Here is a 22,314-nt window from a genome sequence, read left to right as displayed (position 1 = left end):
CCACCCCATCCCCCATTAGTCAATTAACTCAGGCTAAGAACAATGTGTTGATTCCAGCTATAGCTTCAGTGAGACCAGCAGTCCTGGCCGCATGCCTAGAGCTGCAAGAATGTTGCTGATGTGAAAATTCTTGCATTTGCTGTATGTTTATGTTGATTGTGAACCTTGAAGTTAATCAAGCTGGTTAGTTTCTGAAATAACAGGATAATGATCTTTCCACTGGGTTGTGTACACACTGGCTGTGTCATCTTCCTGGGAAGGCTGTGCAGAGTCAAGAACCTCTGAGCTGACAAATGGGTTGCTTGGGATTAAAGCCAGTTAGGAATAACTGTTTCTTACAAACAAGAAGCAGAATTTAAGAAACAAAAAGACATATAAAGTTCTGCAGTCCACACCCTGGGAGCCAGTGCAAGAGAAGGCCCATGGTTAAATCGCTGCTCTTATGTCCAATCCAGTTTTAAAATAGTTAAACATCAAGACAAATCAGGTTCTCTCCATTTTACAAAAATAGCTCTTATTGAGTTTTAATGCTTATTGCCATTTTTACAGACATTATTGACAAAAATACCCAGGTACTAAATATACATAAAAACAGAACCTGCAGCCAGGTCTGAATATCAGCTGTGGTTCTTGTTAAAATGCGAACACGTGGGTTCAATGGAATTACAACACACTTCCTTTGCCTTTTTTATTTTTAATTTCTATCGTCCTGTCAAGATTTCCAACAATAACCTAGGATAAAATCAGAAATACAGTAATTCCTTTACAGTAAGATGTTCACTAAGAGCCAAAGTCAGTAGCTAAAAGATGCACAGATGGTGCTGCTCTTCTGGTGCATGCTCTCCTTGCCATGGTATTGGCAGACTGTTAGGACTTCAAACTGGCTCCTTCAGGGTTTCACAGCGAGGGAGATTCTGTAAACTGGCTGTTTCCTGCTTAACCATACACTAGCTGGAAGGTTAGGATACAGAGAGCAGTAAAGCACTTCTGAGGGGAGGAGAAAGGTCAGAAGAGCTTGTTCAGGATAAAGTACCCTCTCTGCTTGGTCTTACATCCTTAAACAAAAAATAAAAGGAACTTTGCCTACACATCATCATTCAGTGTGCGCTTTGAGACGATCCCTGTGTCACTTACAATTTTGGACAGTAGCAGATTTCTGGACCAAACCTAAAGCGTAGTTTTGAAGTTAGGCTATTAAGAAGATGGAATGACAAATCAAATAAGAGTCCTCCGCAATTCTCTGTTGTAGCATAAGTCATGAAGTTCTTCAGATCCAGCCAAATCTACTGAGGACGAAGTGGTTTTAAAAAGTAATGATAGGAGTGATCCATAACTAAGGTTAAGATGTAGTAACCAGTCACATGACCTAAGATTTTTTGTTGCTTCTTTGCCCCCCTAATCTATGGAGATGTTAGGTGGGACCTACAGAGATTATGTACAAATTGTTTTTGCGTCTCTGGAGTCCCAAACATCAAGACGTCTATTTATGGCAACATCCAAGATAAAGTCCAGAGTTGCAGGAGTTCTGTCACCCCGTTAGTGTTAAGGCTGGCACGAGGGCACTGACTGGTTTACTCTGGTTCCTTGAGTTACATTGAATTAGACTTCAAATTTGCAGGCTAGGTTCAGAATGGAGTTGGGAGTCCAGAGCTCTATCTGGAGGCAGAGCGCTGCCCTAATTACATGCACTCTTAGGCGCACAGTCTCACAGCAATTCAAAAGACTAAAACTAGAACTCTTAGAGTTAGTCTGAGGGCAGTAAGAGGTTGAATGGTGTTTCACTATTCACATGATGCACATGCTGAAGGCTCAAAGAAAACTCTCTCGGTTCCTTGCATGTATTCGAAGGCAGCAAGTGAGGCTAGGCATTCCTGGTTAGTTCCGAGACTCTGAAGAGGTTGGGCTGCGGACCGTCGACATCAGGTGCGACTTGTATGTCTTGCTCAGGCCAGTCATCCAGAACTTGAGGAGCTTGACATTGTCTTCCTCAGCCGCCCCCAGAATGCTCAGCAGTTTTTGAGTGTCCTCCTTGGGTCGACTGTCCACTTTGGTGAATTTAAAGAGGACCTTCACTTTACTGCAGAAACAAAAAATTCCTGTCACTAGCGATGCATTAGTACACATTATGTTTGAGATATAGGCATAGGCAGCACTGTAAGTTTCTTTCGTACCCAATATCCCATTCTGTGCAACAAGATGCTAATGAAGCATCAAGAGGAACATCCCAAAAGGAGCTCCTCTTGTGCTCAGAGGTTTGGAAAAAGGAATTGGACATAATTATTAGCCACTTCCAGCCCTGATAATACTTAGCAGTTCTGAATTTTCCCTTTGCCTTCTTTCCCATTTTAGCCTTTATGCCTTCCTCCAAGCCACCCAGCACACTTGGAACAGCCTCCCACTGAATGTGGGCATCCAACTCCCTCCTAGCTTTCAAATCATGCTAAAAACCACACTAGTGCCATGAATTATTTCACCCAATTGTTCGGTCTTCCACTGTAACCACTTGTGCCTTCACATGCAGCGCCTGTGGACAGCACCATGTTATCTGTTTGGCACAGTACCTGCTGTAGATCTTAGTGGACATTCAGAGCCCAATATACATTTGCAAAGTGCTTTGAAAATGGAGACAGCTCTTGAATTCTCCTGACACTTTTGGAAGGTAAGCAAGATTGGTCTTGTAGACAAGCATCACAACTGGGGAGATTGAGGCACAGAGGTTAAAAGAGACTTGCCCAAGGCCACCGAGGGAGTAGTATCAAACCTAGGATTAGAACTAGGGCTCCCTAGCTCCCAGTTCTGTGCTCAGATCATACTGCTCTCCAGAGAGCGGGGCTCAAAACTAACATCAAAAGGTCAACTGGCTACTAACTGGTCCTATATAAAGTGATGAACATCAAGTTGGTTATCCCACCAGTGTCTCCGGAAAACCCTTTGGAGAATCTTGATGGGATTACACTAACAAATATCTAAAGCTGTTTCACAGAAACAAAGCAGTTGCCTCTTACTTCATCCACTCCTCCTTCAGGCAGACAAGGCACTGATCCACAACGTCTACAGAAAGATTCTGATTAGTCAGAGCAGCTTCGATCTTGTTCAAGATAGTAGGGCCAACTGCAAGCACAGGGAGAAGGGTCACAAGAGGAACAACAGATCATCCACTTTTAATGCCTTTATCAACCATTAACATGGGATGCCTACGCTTGTCTAGGGCTCAGTGGACTACAGCTCAGGCGCACAGAATGCCTCTGGCCCCTTTCAACTCTAGTTCCAGAGCATTCATCTGCATGCACTTTTCACCACTGCTCTGATTCGGTGCATTAAAGTAGTAACCTCCCTCAGAACAGAGCCAGAGCATTGAACAATGGCAGCAAAGCTCATCTCAGTGGAGGCAGGGTTCTTAAGTGACTAATCAACCCAAATCCCTTCTTGAGCCAAGAAGAAATTCATGGATGTTACAAGAGGAAAGATAACAGCCCTCAGCTGCAGCTGCTCCGTCGCCTTCCACAATAGAACCAATGTTCTCAAAGAAGCCGTATGGAATTGTACATATACTAGTAGGATCCTCCAACCATAGCTGGGGACCTGCAACTTCTGGAACGCAGTACAGTTTTCTTCTGCAGTGCTGTTGAGAAATCCCTGTTTTAGCTTTCTTACACCCACATCCGTAAAGGAGTGATGAGAGGAGAGAGGGGATCAGTCATGTGCCTACTCTTAGAGCCTATGAAAATAGCTCTTCTCAATTGAAAAAGGACTGCTCTGAAAATACTGAATGCACGGTCTACAAAAGTGCATTGGGGTCATACCCAGTCCAAATGACTGGGCCCACTTGGAAAGAGTAGTTTGTAGGTAAAATTAAGCTCTCAGCATGGGAGTATTAGGCACTTTTTTAAAAACCAGGTAAAGCTGAATTTAGTCCTTGTAGTTCACAGTCACAGGAAGTCAGTATCAGATACTGGAGCTAGATCATTTTATCGTTATCTGGCTGACTAGCAGATTAGACTACACTCGCATGAGGTAAGGGAAATGACATGTTTCAGAGCGCAGAGTGTTCACCATGGATCAGGACAGTATCTCCGTAGATACATTAGTGTAGGCCAGGGGAGTTATAGAAGATTCTTCCTCTTCTCTGAAGAATATTAGACAACCTGCTGAGCTACTATGGCAAATCCTATATAATTAATTAACAGCATTTTAACAGCCTGCTTATCTAGAGAAAACCGAGTTCTCCAAGACCATATTTGTGTACTGACATGGCCTTGCATACAGACTCTCTTAGCAGCCAGAACACAAGAATAAGCCCACACAGCCAAATGCTGATGAAAGAATGCTAACAGCTACAGATAGAGATTCTGTTCCGGCCACAATGGCCTAGGCCTCTCCTGACAGAGTTCCACCTTTCCAAAGCACCCACCTCGGTCTGCTGCCACAGGGCTCCCACTGGTGACCACAAACTCGTACTTGCTGAGGGGCTGCTCATCATCAAACAGGACTGGGTAGAGGCTGCACCGGGTGGCAGTGCGGACTTCCACAATGACAGCAAATTCTAGAGTGATGATAAACCCCCCAGCACATTAAAACCAACAATCTCTATGAAAAATAATATATCAAAATAAAAATACTCTGTGCTTCAGAAGGGCTAATTTCCCCAAAGTGGAGGGAAATTGTGAGCGAAACTGATCAGGAGGAAAAGTTTAGACTGCAAAAATGTGAATGAAAATTGGGAGTTCTTTGAGAAGAATGTATTAGATGGCCAAATAATCATGCTTCCACATTCAAGAAAGAGGACAACCTTGGCTAAAAGCCCATTTGCTTCACTGACGAAGTGAAGGCAGCAATTTGAAATATAACAAATCTAGATGGCAATCGATATAAATCAGAAATTATGAAATGTAAAAAAGCTAAAGACATCAAGGGGAAATATGGCTGCAGGGCTAAAGACAATAAGAAGAAGTTTTAAAACTATATTAGGAACAAAAGAAATCCTTTCAGTGGCATAACATTACTAGATGGAAATGGTAACATTGTTAATAATGCAAAAAAGGCAGAAGCATTTAATACATATTTCTGTTCTGTATTCGGAAAGAAGCAGGATAATATAATCGCATCATATGGGGATGATAAAGTACTTTCCTGTCCATTAGTAATGAAGGAGGATGTTAAACATCTACCTAGGTAAGCATTTTTAAAATCAGCAGGTCCAGATAACTTGCACCTAAGAGTCCTAAAAGAGTTGGCTGGGGAGCTCTCTGGCTTGCTGATGTTAACTTAATACATCTTGGAAATATAATAGCAACCACCTGCACCCCCGCTGTAAAAAGAATTAATTTATAGTAAAAACCCACACCCAGATCTGGGCAAGACTTTATTCCGTTCTCCATCCTTTAAACCTTTTGCTCACTAAGGCTCTGATCGAACTTCCATTGAAGCCAATGGAAAGACTCCATTTGACTTGAGTGGCAGTTGGATTGGGCCCATACTGTTGCTGTACTTGTTTAGGACCCCCATTCAGAAAGGCTGACATAGCCCTCAGAAAGTTTAGAACACCTCTAGGTTAATGTCTCACACAAACCCACCACACACAGCAGATTGTCACAGATTTGTGTGTGTGCATATGAACTGAGTGCCACTCTGGCGGGCTGCAGTGTTTGGTCCATATACAGCAGTATTAGCCTCTTATTAACCAGGAACTGGGATTTCTAGTCATTGAGCCCACTGCAAGCAATGATCATGCAATGTCCCTCAGCAACAGACCGGATAAGGTCACTTGGAAAACAGCACAAAGGGGCACTGGTTCTAGCTCATTCAAGGATGCTGGGCTTTAGTTGATAACTCTTTGCCTTCACAAGGTATTTTCTTTAACATGGACAACAGGGAGAGGAGCTGGTTCAGGAGCAGGCTCTTACCAGATGACAGTATGTGGGGTGGGATATGCACATGGGGACTGAGCCCCAGGAAGTTACACCGATATGCCTCCTCATAGCGGTCACTGTAGGGGATAATCCGAACACAGCCTACAGGCAGCATGGTCTGCAGAAGGAAACAAATACGGCAAGAGAAGCTTTAGAACTAAATAGATATGGGCCCAGGTTCACGTCCAAGTTTCTGTCTCACTTGTCAGGCTAGGGGCACCTCAGAGGGCTGCTAAGGCAGCTTGCACTGATTCTGGGAGATGGAAGTATCTCACTTGGCTTGAGAGACTCCCTTCGGACAATACAATGCTGAGCAGGGAACCACTCCCAGCCCTCCTTGGCTTAGAGGCTGAAGGGCTGCAATATGGAGTCTTCAAAGGGGAAAAAGTCTCCTAGAAACCCTTGGAAAGAGAGGTAGTACCCTCTTTTTCAGTTCTACTCGGTGATGTTTCCTTCATTGCTCAGAAGAAGCCTGATTATTTCAAAGAGATCGGTTCTCTTGCTGCTGGTTGTTACACAATAGCAAGACACTAATTACCACAGGCCCTACATAAACAATAGAAGTGCTGGGTTTTTTTAATTTAAAGTTTTGGTAATAAAAACAGCATTTTTTGTTTTAAACTCTAATAGAATTTGGAGCACATTCCCCACCAGATTATATTTTAAGAGGCAGGTCAATTTGAGGGCCTAAACTATTAAACAACTATGCAAGAAGATGCAACAGGGAGATGAAGAAACAAGTTCTTACCCGTAGGATGTCAAAGGCAGACTGGACGAGATCTGCATCTCGTGCTTTCCAGATGACCTGGTTCCCCATTAATACGTGCCATGCCAGCATGCGGAAAGCTGATGCCCCCAGGACCTGAAACAAGATAATCCTGAGTTTACTTGGATATTTTACTACTTTCCTTCACCATTTTAATCCACCACAAGCATGTCTACAAAGCAGCCTTCTAGCCATGTTACTGATTACATATTGGAAATGCTAGTGAACTATTACCGAAGTCTACTGCATACAGCACAAGTCTAAATATGTATTTTAGTGTTGGTGAAAGATGCTAGACTGACAGCCTGGTGGGGATCTTGTATTAATTTAGATGGAATATATGGGCTCAGAGTTAAAGGTGTTAATATGACCCTGTCTCTGTCCAACATTAAACAGTTGGAAATAAGGTTCAGGGTTTGGTATACAGAGACCTCAGCCTGCTTAATGCCATACCAAACACACGATTAAAAGTAATTTTTAACCTTCATTAAAGATACAGAAAGGAAGGAAAACAGTTAAAGGACTTGAAATGTAAAGTGTTAAGTAAGGCTTTATTTTAACAATATCCATTGTTCTCTCTTTCACTGCAAAGTGCCTTTAGAAGGAAAAAAACCCTTGTTTGACAGTCTTTTAGATAGTATTAAAAATGGTGATAACTGTCTTTTGCAGAGGGTGGAGGGGAGAGGAGGTAGTTAGTTATGGGCTGGAGTTGTTGTTATTGCTGTTGTCAACGTCTCCTTTTGCTTCCTAGAAGACAAAACAAGAGAAATCTACACAAAAGGGGAAAGAAGAGAACACCACAAATAGAAAATGAAGCTTCAGCCTCTGGTGTTGACTTTCACTTGCAATCTCATTGCTGGAAAATAACCGGCACAGCACACAGTCTTATCAGCCACTCGGAGACCTGTGTTGCAGTCTTAGCCAGGCTTTTATTAATCAGAACGCAAGAGGAGAGGGATAGGAAAGAAATGAGACGAGGAAGGAAAAAGGACACACAAGGAGTGAGGGGAGACAAAGTCTCACACCGCAGGGGGTGTTTGGGAGTCAGCTGGAGCCAGTGGAAGTGATGATGGCATCTGCGTTCCTCTCTCTGGCCCACTCTGGTCAGGTCTTTTGGGATCAGAACACCAACGGCCCAGTGGTGTTACGGTAGATCCGGGGATCCCAGGAGACAGTGGCAGCCATGCTAGTAAAACTGACTGCAGCGGTTGTTGTCAGACAGCTTTTTCTTCTGCTAATTTCCCCGAAACATCTTTCTTTTTAAGAGCACCAAAAAACCAATGGGTGGAACAGCCAATCCCCTCATTATTTTGTTCAGCTATTAGGACTAATTTCTGACACACCAATTCTAGTCCATTGATTTCTGCTCCCACATTTTGCCAGGCACATTTTAACACAGTCCTTGAATTATTTCAGTAGGCCTTTTGATTTGGATTGAGTCTCCCTTTTGCCCCTTTTCCCACCAACATTTGGTGTTATAGGTTATTGCGACATTTTACAAACTTTCACTCACTTTTTACTGTTGCACTCATAGTTAGGGTCAATTTATAGGCCCAATCATCACAGCATGACTTCAGCCTGCTGTCTCAGAGCAAGCACAGTTGCACATACTTCCCTGCCAACATTCCTGACCACAACCTAGGATGAAATTCAGTTCTAACCACAGGTAAGAGAACAGCTCAGTTCCCAGGGCCACTCACGCACTCCTTGGTCTCTCAGCTGAGGCGGTCAACAAGTGGGCCAATCCATGCCAACTGTGCTGGTGGTTTGGGCAAGACAGACACTTGCTCATTTGGAACAGGACTGAGACCTAACATTTCATACAGGCCAAACTGCCAATACATGACAACTTTCAGTCACTACTGACCTGTGCTGTGTTCATACTACTGGTCTGGGGATGAAAATGCCAAACCCCCGTTACCATTGCCCCGTTTGCCAACTTTGACAGGTGTGGAGAGCTGTGTGTTAATCGACAAACAATATTCATACCATTGTAAGTGACCTGATCAGTGAACTAAAGTTTCTGTACAACTATGGAGGGTTATTAGAATTTCTTCTATGAATGTATTGATCTAACTTAAGCGGGGGCTGTGGAAGCACAAACAGGAAAGCCCCACAATAGTCCTAGACAAGCAGCACTAAGCATATGCCTGGAAGACAAAGGGGCAAGCTGTGAGCTTCGAGGATCCTGTCCCCAATGAGTTATGAGCCTTGTCTTGCCAGGCTGGGAGGCTAGAGAAACAGTCTACATTCAAGAGCCTCTCTCAGGGAGACAGGCTGACAGACAGAGAGACTCGGGGGGGCGTGGGGGGAGGGGATCTAAAGAAATCAGGCCTTCCCAGATTCTGGGAAGCCTGAGGGAAAAGCTAGACATACCTACAGTCTGCTTTATAATTTTTCAGAGGGCTTTTCTCTTAAATGTTTTTGTTTTAAACTAAAGAATACTTTGCTCTAAAGAGGTTGGTTTGTCGCTGTATTAAACCACTGTCATGGCTCTCAGAGGGAACAGAAGTGCAGGGCTGGACATAAATCAGGCCTGCTGAGGTAAATCATACCTGACACATAGGGGACTGCAACTCAGGGCCTGATCTGTGAGAGAATAGCGCAATTCCTCCCTGAAAGACAAGTGACGGCTAGATGCTGGAGACCTAGAGTGGACGCACTCAGACCAAGAGGAGTTAGAAATGCAGTTCACCTTATAATCGTGACACCCCCCCCATGCTTCAGATGCCACACAGTTTTCAAGTTCTTTGCTGACTCCTGTTTGAAAAGAATTGCTGACATTCAGAGGTAGATAAAACAGGTACCAGGAAAGAAAAACTGAGTTTAGACCCCAGAAGAAAAGCATGTGTGTGTAAAAAACAAAACATGGCTGTAAGTAGCCATTCTCTTCTGGAAAAAGGCTTTGCCAGCGCATAGATCAGAAAGCACTCAGCCAAAGGCTCCAGTCCTCCTTTCCTACCTGTCTCATGTGCCTGAGGGACCTGAAGATGGACAGCCTTCTGGAAGCTACATTCCAGCTGCTGCAATCTGACATCAGAGATGTGTCTGTTGGGCATTTAGTTAGCTCCCGCCCTTCTACAACATCTGGCTGGGCAGAAGGCTTCTCTTCTTCTCCCTCTGAGCCATCCCAGCCTTCTGACTCTTCTTTCAGGTCTCCAAGAGAAGAGAAAGATCATTTGTTATGTTCCCTCCAGATACAACAACTGCCCCAGGGTTCAACTTCTGAACATCATCTAATATCGTTTCACACTTGACTCGCTATGGCCAGTTTTGGGAGGGAGGGGAGAAATGGGTGGGCCTTTTCATGATAGTAGTATTTGCAGCTTATTATGCAAGCTAAGGTAATAAGTAATCAAACCTCATGCTTCAGTGCAAAAAAAAAGACAACTTACTTCCTGACTCTTTGGTGTTCTCCCCAGATAGAACACTGCACAATTGGCCAAATACATTATGGAGCTTTCTGTATCCTTCCTTTGAAGGGACCAGCTGCTCCTTGAGGCAGACTATGCAGACACTTGAGTAGATGGACTGATGAATTAAATCAGTGTGGGAAATCCCTGTTTCTACATATTTAGGAAGTTTGTGAATAGTAGGAAAGGGGAAAGCCTCATGTCACGCAATAGTAACCTCTCTTGGCCAGCCAGACACATTAGGTACATCCCAGCTAAGAGGTACAGATATCATGGTAATGCGAGCCCAATATGCAAATAATGAATGTACACAGGGAGACCTTAACCCTCCACAGGACTTATTTTCACATCAGATTTCTTTCCACATGGGAGGACATGAGTCATTAGGCAAGTTGCAACAGAGGGTCCTGTGGCACCTTTGAGACTAACAGAAGTACTGGGAGCATAAGCTTTCGTGGGTAAGAACCTCACTTCTTCAGATGCAAGAAGTGAGGTTCTTACCCACGAAAGCTTATGCTCCCAATACTTCTGTTAGTCTCAAAGGTGCCACAGGACCCTCTGTTGCAACTTGCCTAATGACTCATGTCCTCCCATGTGGAAAGAAATCTGATGTGAAAATAAGTCCTGTGGAGGGTTAAGGTCTCCCTGTGTACATTCATTATTTGCATATTGGGCTCGCATTACCATGATATCTGTACCTCTTAGCTGGGATGTACCTAATGTGTCTGGCTGGCCAAGAGAGGTTACTATTGCGTGACATGAGGCTTTCCCCTTTCCTACTATTCACNTCTTGCATCTGAAGAAGTGAGGTTCTTACCCACGAAAGCTTATGCTCCCAGTACTTCTGTTAGTCTCAAAGGTGCCACAGGACCCTCTGTTGCTTTTTACAGATTCAGACTAACACGGCTACCCCTCTGATACTATTAGGCAAGTTGTATCACAGGATGACAGAGGCAAACAGTACTTATGCTGTGGATGCAATGAGCAGATGTTCACAGTTTTCCCATCCAAAGCATTCTGAAATGCTCTCCCTGCTCTAGAAGCTTGGAGACTCACCTGCAAGTTTTTCCATCTGAACTAGGGTGTCCTCTGTGGGAGCTCCCTCCAGAAGCTTCTCCGTGAGTCGGCTGCCACAGGCTTTCAAAAGCCTGCAGAAGTGAAGAGTGAGAGGGGAGGGGAGGAGGGAAAAAAAATCAGCATTCATCAAGCCTGCTTGCTGGGGGCAGAGCTGTCAGCATGAAACCTGGCAGAGTAAGCTTACCAAGAATCAGGCTACCACTGAGATGTAGCTCATTTGAGCTTTCCTTCAATTCCCCATTTTGTAACTACTAAAACTTTTCACAATGGACTGGGGCACCCAAGGGCATTGGAAAGAAAGTATGTTACTGCAGCATGCCAGCCTATTATACCCCTCCTAAAAAAACCCAAAACCATCACATCTCCAGGAGTACGCCACTCTCCACAGCATCTCTCCAGAGGAGTCTGATGTCGAGTCTGGCATTGACATAGCTTACTGTGAAATTTCACCAATGCACATCCATTTGGCAGGGTAAAACATCTTGTACTGTATAGCACAAGGTACCAGGGCATGGCAGAGTTAGACTGTTCAACACAACAGAGTTACTATTGTCACAAGTTAGGTGCGGGATGGGGTGGGAAAGAAGGGCTCTATTTCCTCCTTCCACTTTTGTCTGACGCTTTGCAGAGCCTCTCCCTCTAGATCCGAAAGGCTAATAAACATGATTCCCACTGCAGCCTGTCAGTGTGCTCCTGAGTCGGCCGGAACATCTGCTGTAGAGCGATAGGTAAAGCAAGGGACCAAGAAGGCTGCTGCATCAACATGCCCAGTCCCTGCTAACTCTTGGGATAGAGCCCCACATAGTACTGGCATACCAACAACTTAGATGCTCACTCCATGTCCCCACTATTCTAGGATGCTGGGAAATGTCTCTGTTATTCCAACAGATGGTATAGGCCCCAGAGACATAGAGGACATTACCAAGCAAAGGAGGTGTGCAGACATGCCCACAGGTTGTCATCGTTGGTCAGCGATGTCAGGGAACGGGCTGCATTACCATTCCTCTGGTGCAGGAAGGGGGTGAAGGCCGTATTCATGCGCTGGGCTCGCTGCGGGCACCCATACTGCTCAGCTTCAAACACCTGAGTTACAAAATAAATGTCTTTTCTGTTGTCCTCTGTCTTTAAGTAAATATGACACAGTGGAACAACTAGGCAGATGCACCTTGTTAACATGGAATAAAACCCTATTTCCCATCAGCTACAGAATCAAGCTGGCAATTCTTGGTCCATTGCTCTGTGCCTCTTTTCCCACCAGAAGGATGGACAAATTGAAAAATTTCCCTTTAGATCCAGGAAAGACGGAGAAGGAATGACATTATCACAGACAAGGCTTGATTGGGCTGGTATATGGCAGTTTACCACACCGGCACCTCTCTCAAGCTGCTATTTTATTCTCCAGAACCTCAGCTTTAAAAGAAAGAAACAAATGGAAAAAAATAAAAAGTAAGTCTCTAACATTTATGGTTGTGAAGAAACCTCAAAACAGAGTTTAACAGATGTAGAAATGTCTAAGTATGCAGCAACTGGGGGTACAATTTTCAAAAGCACCTTGTCCCACAGATTTCAAATGGGACTTAGGCACTTTTGAAAGTTGGATTTGGGAGCCTAAAGCACTTAAGTGATTTAGAAAATTTACTATAGCTCTGAAGGATGTGAACTGCCCCATTCATTTCCAAGAGGCGTTATCTCAGATACCCAGCGATTATGATTAACGTTAACATGTCAGAAAGAGAGAAGAAAAGATCTGCCCAATTTCCTGTGGGAGACACCACACTTCGGTGCCACAAGTGGGTGGCATTTGGGAGCTATTTTGCCTGCCCCAATCTGGAAGCAGCCAAGCCTAAGAAACCTAGCAGAGCCTCTAGGCATAGTTAAGCCCCACCAAGAAGGAACCAAGCGGAATCTGAGTGCTGCACAATCATATTTTGAACATCTGCACAGTCTACCATGAGTGGCCCTCATTCCAATGTCTCACATGAGGCAAGTTTATTTTGTGGGCAGAGCTTGGAGGTATACCACAATTCCCCTCCCCCCCCACACTTCAACCCCTTCTTATAGGGCAACAAAAGAGATGGGATCAAGAAGATGTGTCTTTCCTCCTGAGGCATCCAAAGCATGGATCCATCCCTATGTGCCCCTTAATCCCAACATCACCACCTAAATTTCCCTTACAGCTCTAGTTGCGTACATTACTCTTTACTTCTCTCCCAAACTGTTGAACACGCCCATCAACTTAGCCTTCTTTCTCTCACCTGTATTTGTGTTCTCTCTCGAGCAGACCCACCTTGAGCGCTTTTCCCTGAAGCTCGTCAATGATGCCTCGGATCTTCACCAGCAGGAAAGGCCAGGAGTTGATGAGATAGATCCGGTCCATCATAATAGTGATGATGCTGTACCAGCGCTGGAAGCCACGCGCCAGGCTGTCCTTGATGAAGAAGGTGTGGCTGAACACAAAGCCATGCTGCTCATCCCCAAAGAAGATAGGGCCTTCACGTCCCGGGCAGACCTGGTGGGAAACGGACATAATAGAACACACTGGCTCAGCACATCACTTAACTGAAATTATGTCGAGCTCTTCAAGCAAAGCTTTCCCACTTGTTAGGGTATTGCCTGCTGAGGCATGGGCAGCCCTTTCAGGAGTGCCACCCAACATATAAGGTCTGATAGATGGAGCCAAACATCTCCGCTGCTGCCCCATGTACCTGGCACAACCTTCAGGTTAACTGGAACTTAAGAATGCCGCTGTATTCTGCTACAGCAAAATCAATGAAATGGATACATGAGCTGGGGCAATCTCAACTTCTGTAAGGTTTTCCCTCCTTTTGTAAGAGGCTGTGTAAGTTCGTAAGTTATCGGTCCACAAAGGTCAAAAACAACATTTACTGATACCGAGCAACAGCCTGCAACATTACTACGGAGGTGGCTTATTTTGGAAATAAATAAGTAAAATAAATAGGGGCAAATACAAGAAAGTGAAAACACAGCTCTGAGATCACAAGTGCCTTTGCTTCAGGTGAAGAGTAGGCATCCCAACATTAGCAAAGGTTCTCTCCAGTAACAGATCAGATGATGGAGGGACAAAGTGGGTGAGGTAATCTCTCTTACTGGACCAACTTCTGTTGGTGAAAGAGACAAGCCTTTAAACTACACCAGTGGTCTCCAACCTTTTTATGCCCAAGATCACTCAGTGGTTTGAGCATTGGCCTGCTAAACCCAGGGTTGTGAGTTCAATCCTTGAGGGGGTCATTTAGGGATCAGGGGTGGGGGAAATTGGGGATTGGTCCTGCTTTGAGCAGGGGGTTGGACTAGATGATCTCCTGAGGTCCCTTCCAACCCTGATATTCTATGATCTCTATGATCACTTTTTGAATTTAAGGGCAACCTAGGATCTACCCCGCCCCTTCCCCTTCCCAAAAGCCCCACCCCACTCACTCCATCCCGCGCCCCCCCCCATCGCTCGCTCTCCCCGCCCCCTCACTTTCATTGGGCTGGGGCAGGGGGTTGGGGTTCAGGAGGGGGTGGGGGCTCTGGGCTGGCACCGAGGGATTTGCAGTGTGGGAGGGGGATCTGGGCTGAGCCTGGGGCAGCGGTTTAGGGGGCAAGAGAGGGTGAGGGGTGCAAGCTCTAGGAGTTTGGGTGCGGGAGGAGGCTCCGAGCTGGGGGAGAGTGTTGGGGTGAAGGAGGGGGTATAGGGTGCTGGCTCAGGGGGGTTAGGGCTGGGGCGCAAAGGGAGACCCCCTTCCCCCGCGGCCCTGCACTGGCCACTTCCGAGAGCAGCATGAGGCCAGGGTAGGCAGGGAGTCTGTCTTAGTGGCAGCCACCGGAGATCGCAATCAACTGGTCAATCCTAGAGGATCTCCCAGTCATAGAATCATAGACTATTAGGGTTGGAAGGGACCTCAGGAGGTCATCTAGTCCAACCCCCTGCTCAAAGCAGGACCAATCCCCAACTAAATCATCCCAGCCAGGGCTTTGTCAAGCCTGACCTTAAAAACCTCTAAGGAAGGAGATTATGATCAACCGGTTGGTGACACTGAACTACACAGAGCTCTTCTTCAGGTGTGGGAAATGTACTCAAAAGTGTCACAGCTAGATATAAAGGTGGAACATTAGTTAACATGTATGCTAAAACACTTATGCTAGAGAGCATTCGAGGTGAGCAGATGATGAAAATTAAAAATTAATTCATCATAGCTTTGAAATGACTGAAACTTTATATAAAAAACCTTTCAGGCCTTCTTTATGCATCATAAAGGGCAGAGACAAGTATTTTTTTCTTTTGCAGTCACCTTTAAAAATTCCTGCCAAATACTGAGACCCAGTGTCTTGCCTTGCCTTCCATCTCCAACCCCTTCCTGTGGCTGTGGAGGGGTTGACATCAGTGAAGTAGAGTCTTAGATCAGAAACAACATACACGTTTATACACAGATTTTCTTCCTGCATTTCATATCACTTGCCTCACAACTCAAGCTGCGGACACAGGCCTGACGCACAATGCTGAACAACTGCGGATGGTTTGGGTGCTGGTGGCTGACATATTTGATTGATGTCTCTGTGTCATGGCTGACATATCCAGGGTGTCCTGCTGCAAGAGAGCGGCAACCCTGACCACAGAAAGAAAAGGAAAATCCAATAGTAAAGTAGGACACAACGATACGTAGGCCCCATTACCACAGCACCTGAATGACTAAATCTTCGGCATAGGTATCCTCACAACACCCCAGGGAGATAGGAAAGTATTTACAGCGGGGGAACTGAGGCACCAAGAGGCTGAGTGACTCACTCATTGTCAGGAAGTCTGTGGCACAGCAGGGACTTGAATCCAGGTCCCCTAAGTCCTAACCACTGGACCATCCTTCCTCTCCTACAGCCTCTTTCACAACTCACTCCCTCGCTGGATTTTGTATTTGACGCTGGCTACACAACTGGCCAAATTCAGCTGATGGTGGAAGCAACTGTAAATCCACTAACATACTGAAATCTGTCACCACTTGAGAGAAACAAAGCACACTAGGAATAGCTGAATAAAAAAGGTACCAACAGTTAAGTGGAAGAGCACCAATGGGGACGGACAGACACACGGGTGAATACATCTTCCCTACAATTTTAACTGGATACAGAATTTTTTCCATGTCCTGTTTTATAATTTGACGTAAGTGTTGCTGCTGTTAATCGATGGTCAGGCTTTAACTACACGGATGGCTGCACATCAGTGGTGTGCAAAACAATTCTAATCTAATCTAGAGTTTATAAGGGTTTCGGGATCCTTTGTTGTTACTGGCACTGTGCAAGTATAAGCCATTTTCCGCGCACTATTTTTTCTCCCAAACAATAACATGCCCATCATTGAGAATCCCAAAGCCCATTAGTTCAGCAAAAGACACAGGGTGTCCATATACACACCTCACACATATCTGACTTCTTTGGCCCTGGACTACTAGAGTCAGCACTAGCACCTTCCGCTGGGCTGTGCGAGCGGATCCTGCTGCTCATCTGAATGCCACCTTCTTCGTCTTCTGCCTGCTCACTTTGCCCAGGGCTGTCTCCATTCCCTGCGCCCTGAGGAAGTGGCGAATGCAGCACCTCTGTACAAAAGAGGGTGCGAGGGCCATGGAGCTCACAGAAATGACAGAGGGCAACAATGGCGTTCATCGTGATAGCTTAGCTGGGTCCTCAGCTCTCCTGCAGGTGAGGGAGGAAGGACCCAATATCAGTATAATAAACAGAAACCAAAATATTCCCCCATTCCAATCGGCACCAGCCCGGATCTTTCCACTCCGGAGAAGCTTGGAGTCAGGTTCAGCTCTGCGGTCAGGTCACTTCCGAAGGGGCCGTGCAGGCTGCAAGTCACAGCTCTCAGCTGGGCTCTTTTCTCTCTAGGCAAGTGAGCGAGTCTAGTGCAGGATTCTCAGACCTGGGCAGGGCAGGGCCAAGGCAGTGGAGGGTCCAACCCAGGGGGGCTTCCCCACACTGCCCCCTGCCTCAGCCCGGACCTGCAGAAACACTTCTAAGGACGAGAAGGGAATCAGCCCCCCTCCCCCGCCAGCACCCAACTTCTCTGTCCCGGGAGCCAGTCTAGGCTACTCATGGGGGCACCTGTCCCCTAGCCTGACCCCCAACTCCCCACATGAGGGCAACTCCCTCTCCCCTGCTGGGACCTGGCCTGACCTACCCATGGGGAGCCCTTCCCCTCCCCCCCAGAACCTGCCTGACCCCCTGCCTGCCCACACTAGGACCTGGCCTGACAACTCCCACCCCCATGGGGACACCTGCCCCCCAGCAGAGACCTGGCCTAATCCACCTCCCCCCCCCCGCGCCCGCCCCCGCCGCCGCCCCCCCCGCCGGACCCCCCCCCCCCCCCCCCCAATGGTGTTGGTTCGGGCCGTCAGTCAGTGTCAGGCGCCCTGAGGCACCGGACGGGAGCCCCCCCCCCCGGGACACCTGCCCCCCAGCAGAGACCTGGCCTAACCCCCCCCGCTAGGACCGGACCCGACTCCCTCCCCGCGGCACCGGTGGGGAGGCTCCGGCCCGGGGACCCCCCCCAGCGAGGGGAGGGGGCTGGACACTCACCCGGCAGCGTCCCCGAGACCCCTCCCGTCCCGTGCCTCAGGGCGCCTGACACTGACTGACGGCCCGAACCAACACCATTCCCGCGGGAGGGGGAGCGATCCAGCTGCCGGGCCGGCACCATGCGCACTCGCCCGGCGGGAAGCGGGAGCGGCGGTGGGAGCGGGGCGGCGCGGGCAGACTGTAGCACTTCTCGGTCTCCCTCCTGCTGCCGTGTTTCCAGCCGCGGCCCCTCTAGTCTCCCCCTCTCACATGTCAATGGTTCAGTCCGAGGCCACCCCGACTCACTGGCAGTGGGATGAACCATTTCTTCGAGCCGGGGGGGTGGGACTGTGAAGCCAGGACCCTGTGTCTTTTCACGCCAGGCGGGGCAGTGCGAAGACCGGAGTTAAGCCAGCCAAGGCCCGGGATGGGGTGAGGGAGCAACAGCCCGGCTCGGTGCCGGGCTCGGGCTCTGGTCTTAAGCAGCGTCACCCCACAGCAGCAGGAAGATGGTACACTCCACCAGGGCTGGCCTGTGATACACAACTCGTGCGTGTGGGCGGGGCTGCGATGCGCTGGGGGGGCCTCGGGGCGGGGCCAGTCCCAGGGTTGGCCAGATGGGGGCGCTGTGCAGGTCAGTCTGGGTGCAATGCTGGCTCAAGGTGGGTGGATGTAATTTGATTGGTAAAAATCTAGAGAATCATAGTTCCCATGGTGTCACCTGCTGCTGCAGGGGGGAGAGGGGGGACCAGCTGCCCCTCCCAGCTCTGGGGCCTCCAGGTTGGAAGAAATATTGGAGCTATGGAGTCATGAGAAACGGGTGAAGACGAATTGGGTATCCTGGGCCACGAACAACGGGGTGCCCGCCCTGCCAAACTTAGACCAGTTATGTAAAAACAATCACGATTTTTTTTAAAACAACATTTTTTAAAAATTATACTTTGACCCAGGTACCTCCAACATGCAGCCCTCACAAAGTTAAAGGGTGGCTGTTGGCCAACTGTATTGTTAATGCACAGAACATGATACCTGGTTCATTTTTTGAATGTTACAGGTTACTATAAATGGAAGGAGTATTTCAAGTTGATTTCCCATCATTACCCTTTCATCATGGGTATTTTTAGTAAAAGCCAGGGACAGGTCACGGGCAATAAACAAAAATTCACAGCCTGGGCCCTGTCCATGGCTTATAGTATAAATACCCTGACTAAATCTTGGGGGACTGCTACTGGAGGGGAGCCAGGGGGCTGCTGCTCGGAAGAGCGCCCTGGGGGCTGCTGCTCGGGGAGTGCCCCTGGGGGCCACTGCTTGGGGTGGGGGGGGCAGTAGCACCCACTGCCAGGAACTGCTGAGCAGCATCTGCTCCGGCAGCCCCCTGGACCGCTGCCGGGGCGGGGGGGAGTGGCGCTAGGGCCAACACAGCCCCAGCTGCCAGGGGATGCACCGGGACCGCTGCCGGGGGACGCTGAGAAGCAGCTGCTCCGGCCACCCCCAGGACAACTGCTGGGGGAGGGGGGCACCAGGGCCAGTGTGGCACCAACTGCCGGGGACCACCTGGGAACCGCTGCTGGGAGCTGCCGAGCTGCAGTTGCTCCCGCTGCCCCCGGGATCGCTGCTCATGTGGTCCCCAGGGCCAGCCACACCGGCTGCATGGGGCTGAAATGAAAATGATCTTGCATGCCGTCAATGTGACAGAGAGAGATGCTACTGAGCTCTGGATTTTTGCATAAGACACAGCTGTTTTAATGCTGTCTATGAGATTCCACCCAATTCAATTCTGGTTGTGTGGCTGCTGCTGGGGAACAGAATCACTGTACATTCCAGAGATGTGTTCCTATCACTCGGACCATTGAAAGCCACTGCACTGCAAGATACCCAGGCCCCTTCAAGCTGTGATACTACTGGAAGGTTGGCTGGAAAGACCAAATAATCTTACTGGAAGGCACCTAATTCAGACTCGGAAGATCCTCTCTTCACTTGGAACATCTGAGAGTAACTAATGAGGTCATAAGTGTACTGGAGGCATTCATATGCCAAATTTACTATTTGAAGACCAACATTGTGACACTTGCAGAGCTATGTTGGTCAATATTTTGCAAGAAGCAGACAAATGGAGAAAAATTGCCACTGTCGAGGACTATTTATACTTGGTATCAAGGGGGTAAATTATCAAGCAATGGAATGGCCCCAAGATGATCGAGGGCATCCAAAACTAACCTCTCCCATTGGCATGGATGGGTCTTGGAGGATATACTGATCACATCAGTTGTGCGTGAAATACTATTTACTCCTACATCAGTCCTTCAGCTAATCAAATGCTTGTGCCAAAGACCAGGTGCTCTCCTTTTCAGCAGGCTGCCTTATTGGAGATGTTTGAGTGTGGGATGGACAAGGATCAGTGTGACATGTCTAACAGTGGTGCCCTTGAGAGACCACACTGATATTTATCTATTTGATCTTGTATTTAGCTGGCACTCCCAGCACCTTTCCCAGACCTGAGGAGGAGCTCTCTGTAAGCTCAAAAGCTTGTCTCTCTCACCAGCAGAAGTTGGTCCAATAAAAGATATGACCTCACCCAGCTCGTGTATCTAATATCCTGGGACTGACATGGCTACAACATTGCATTAACTTCTACATGTCAAGGCTAATTTCCCTAGGATTACCAAAGATCAGTGTCTTAAAGTATGATTAAAAACAGTTGATTTTAAAACATTTTCTCAAATATATATCTACATAATTGATCTAGCCGTGTCACATTTGGTGCCATCGTGTTTGTGGGAGAAAGGGCTTTTGAATGAAACGATGTCCTCAGAAATGGGTTGAGTTGGGTATTATCAACATTTCCACCAACTGAAGGAACTGGAGCTGGGAGGGGTGGGGTGAGGGCAAAGAGCAAGTCCTCCTGTCTTGCCGCAGCTGGTGGCACTATTGAAATTATGATTCTGTAGATGTTTTTGAACCAAACGACACTCCCCTTACCTGTCAATCACTACTTGCCCATGTAATGAGATTTTACTACATTATGCGCCCAGCCAAATGCTCCCATTGAAGTTTATGCAACATAGGCTAGTGCCGATAACCAATGTTACAAGCCTTTACATATAAAACCACCACATGAGACTTCACATACACCAAACATAGGAATTTGCATTCTGGTTCATCAAATTCAGCATCCTGCCTCCAACAGTGGTCTGCTCCAGACGTTTGAGAGGAAGGTGTAAGAACCCCCCAATAGGCAAATGCCCGTGCACCAAGCATCTTCCATTTCTACTGGAGATGCAGCATGAACTTTGAGCCTTTGCCAATCACTATAGAAACTCCTGACTAAAGCACAATGCGTCGTCAAGTGCACTGGAAGCTGTATAGTGTCACTCTAGACAGCATTATGGCTCTTGGACAGACTTAATGTTGCTAAAAAATGGGGAACCCCCCCACCCCCAAAAGCTGTAATGTAGCCAATTCAAAGCCTCAGCTAACATCTCACTATTATAGGCGTAGTATATGTAAGACAAACTAAAAAGTTACACTTCTGTTTGTGATCTTTATTTTTCAATAGTACATTTAAACAACTTCTCAGGACTAACCTTCTCAGCCATTCTGGCCATGCAGCAAACCACATTTCCTAAGTTATACAGATAACCTATGACAACACAAGAAATGGGTCACAATTGTAGCCTAGTAAGAGGAGGGGAAAGGTGTGCAGAAAGAAGCAATTTTAGTCAGGCAGCAGCACCTGGAGCAATGGCAAGTATATTGCATGTGTGAAAAGCTCAGTGAACTGGTTATGCTGCAGTGTTCCTTAAAAATGGCACAAATATTACAGGAAGATATCCAGAAGCAACTTCTGGTCCTCTCTCAACTATTTCAACCTCTGTTAAACATCTGAATTAAAGGCCCCACCCTGTGGCTAGAAACTGTAGTTGCAAGATGGTTTAAGGAAAGGTATAGCTTACCCTCAACAAATTGAAGTACAGTTGCAAACTAGATACACCAATGTATTAGATTTATTTCACTGCACATGCATCTAATAGTTTGTGGATGCATCTTGTGGGCACTTATGACATGAAGATTGTGGCCACAGGATTTTTGAGATTTTAAATTCAGTTGAGTGTAGCATGCAGTGTTAAGTTTAATCATATGTTTTTCCCTAAAATAGTATTTAAATCCAGAAGGCTTAAGTGGTGGCAAAGCTTCCAGTCCCTCATTGGGGTCTGAACTGTTCTGCACCTTTCAATGACCAGGTCAGATGTAAGCAATGTAAGGAGTTAATTTATTGAAAACCTACAAAACTTTATTTGCAAGAATCCCAGAGGATATACAGATGCCAGAACTGAGTCATCCTAGGCTGTGGTCATCCTAGACTCTTGTCCTACTTCAGCCCTTCCAACTGCCACTGTCTTGGGGCACTATAGCTCATGTTAGAGGGTAAGCTCTAATGAGCTAGGATCTTGATTACAATTTTCAAAGCCAACTAGAGGATTTATCTACCCAGCTTCTGTCCCTTCCAATGAGAATGGTATGGCTAAACCTGCCAGCTGGCTTTGAACATCTCAACACATCTTTTAAACATTTAGAACACTAAAATACTGTAGCATAA

The 22,314-nt window shown here is 46.9% G+C and overlaps 1 protein-coding gene across 2 annotated transcripts; it reads right to left on the bottom strand.

The window, feature by feature from the left end:
- Positions 1-638: 638 nt before the first annotated feature.
- On the bottom strand, positions 639-17,962 carry FLCN (folliculin). Of its 2 annotated transcripts, XM_034784137.1 has the most exons (12): positions 17,739-17,962; positions 16,572-16,850; positions 15,626-15,772; positions 13,453-13,674; positions 12,088-12,248; positions 11,145-11,236; positions 9,638-9,831; positions 6,658-6,771; positions 5,904-6,027; positions 4,412-4,543; positions 3,006-3,111; positions 1,876-2,077 (listed from the first exon to the last, which is right to left on the bottom strand). In XM_034784137.1, exons 2-12 carry the CDS (start codon positions 16,818-16,820, stop codon positions 1,876-1,878), a joined length of 1,743 nt encoding a protein of 580 aa, XP_034640028.1. In that variant the 5' UTR covers positions 16,821-16,850; positions 17,739-17,962. The 2 variants fall into 2 exon arrangements, with proteins under 2 accessions (XP_034640030.1, XP_034640028.1); XM_034784139.1 differs by lacking the exon at positions 17,739-17,962 and having other exon boundaries at positions 639-2,077; positions 16,572-16,820.
- Between the last annotated feature and the right edge of the window lie 4,352 nt (positions 17,963-22,314).

This window comes from Trachemys scripta, chromosome 10, assembly GCF_013100865.1.
Source record: "Trachemys scripta elegans isolate TJP31775 chromosome 10, CAS_Tse_1.0, whole genome shotgun sequence".
Lineage (NCBI taxonomy): Eukaryota > Metazoa > Chordata > Testudines > Emydidae > Trachemys > Trachemys scripta.
Note: the sequence above shows the minus strand (reverse complement) of the source record. Positions and strands in the feature narration are given on the sequence as shown.

Excerpts from the sequence above, each read along its gene's own strand:
- FLCN (XM_034784137.1), bottom strand. The coding sequence starts at position 16,820 with ATGAACGCCATTGTTGCCCTCTGTCATTTCTGTGAGCTCCATGGCCCT. Across the intron at positions 13,675-15,625 it reads TCCGCAGCTTGAGTTGTGAG|GTCTGCCCGGGACGTGAAGG; the intron begins GCAAGTGATATG and ends GTTTCCCACCAG. Across the intron at positions 11,237-12,087 it reads CTGCACACCTCCTTTGCTTG|GCTTTTGAAAGCCTGTGGCA; the intron begins GTAATGTCCTCT and ends TCACTTCTGCAG.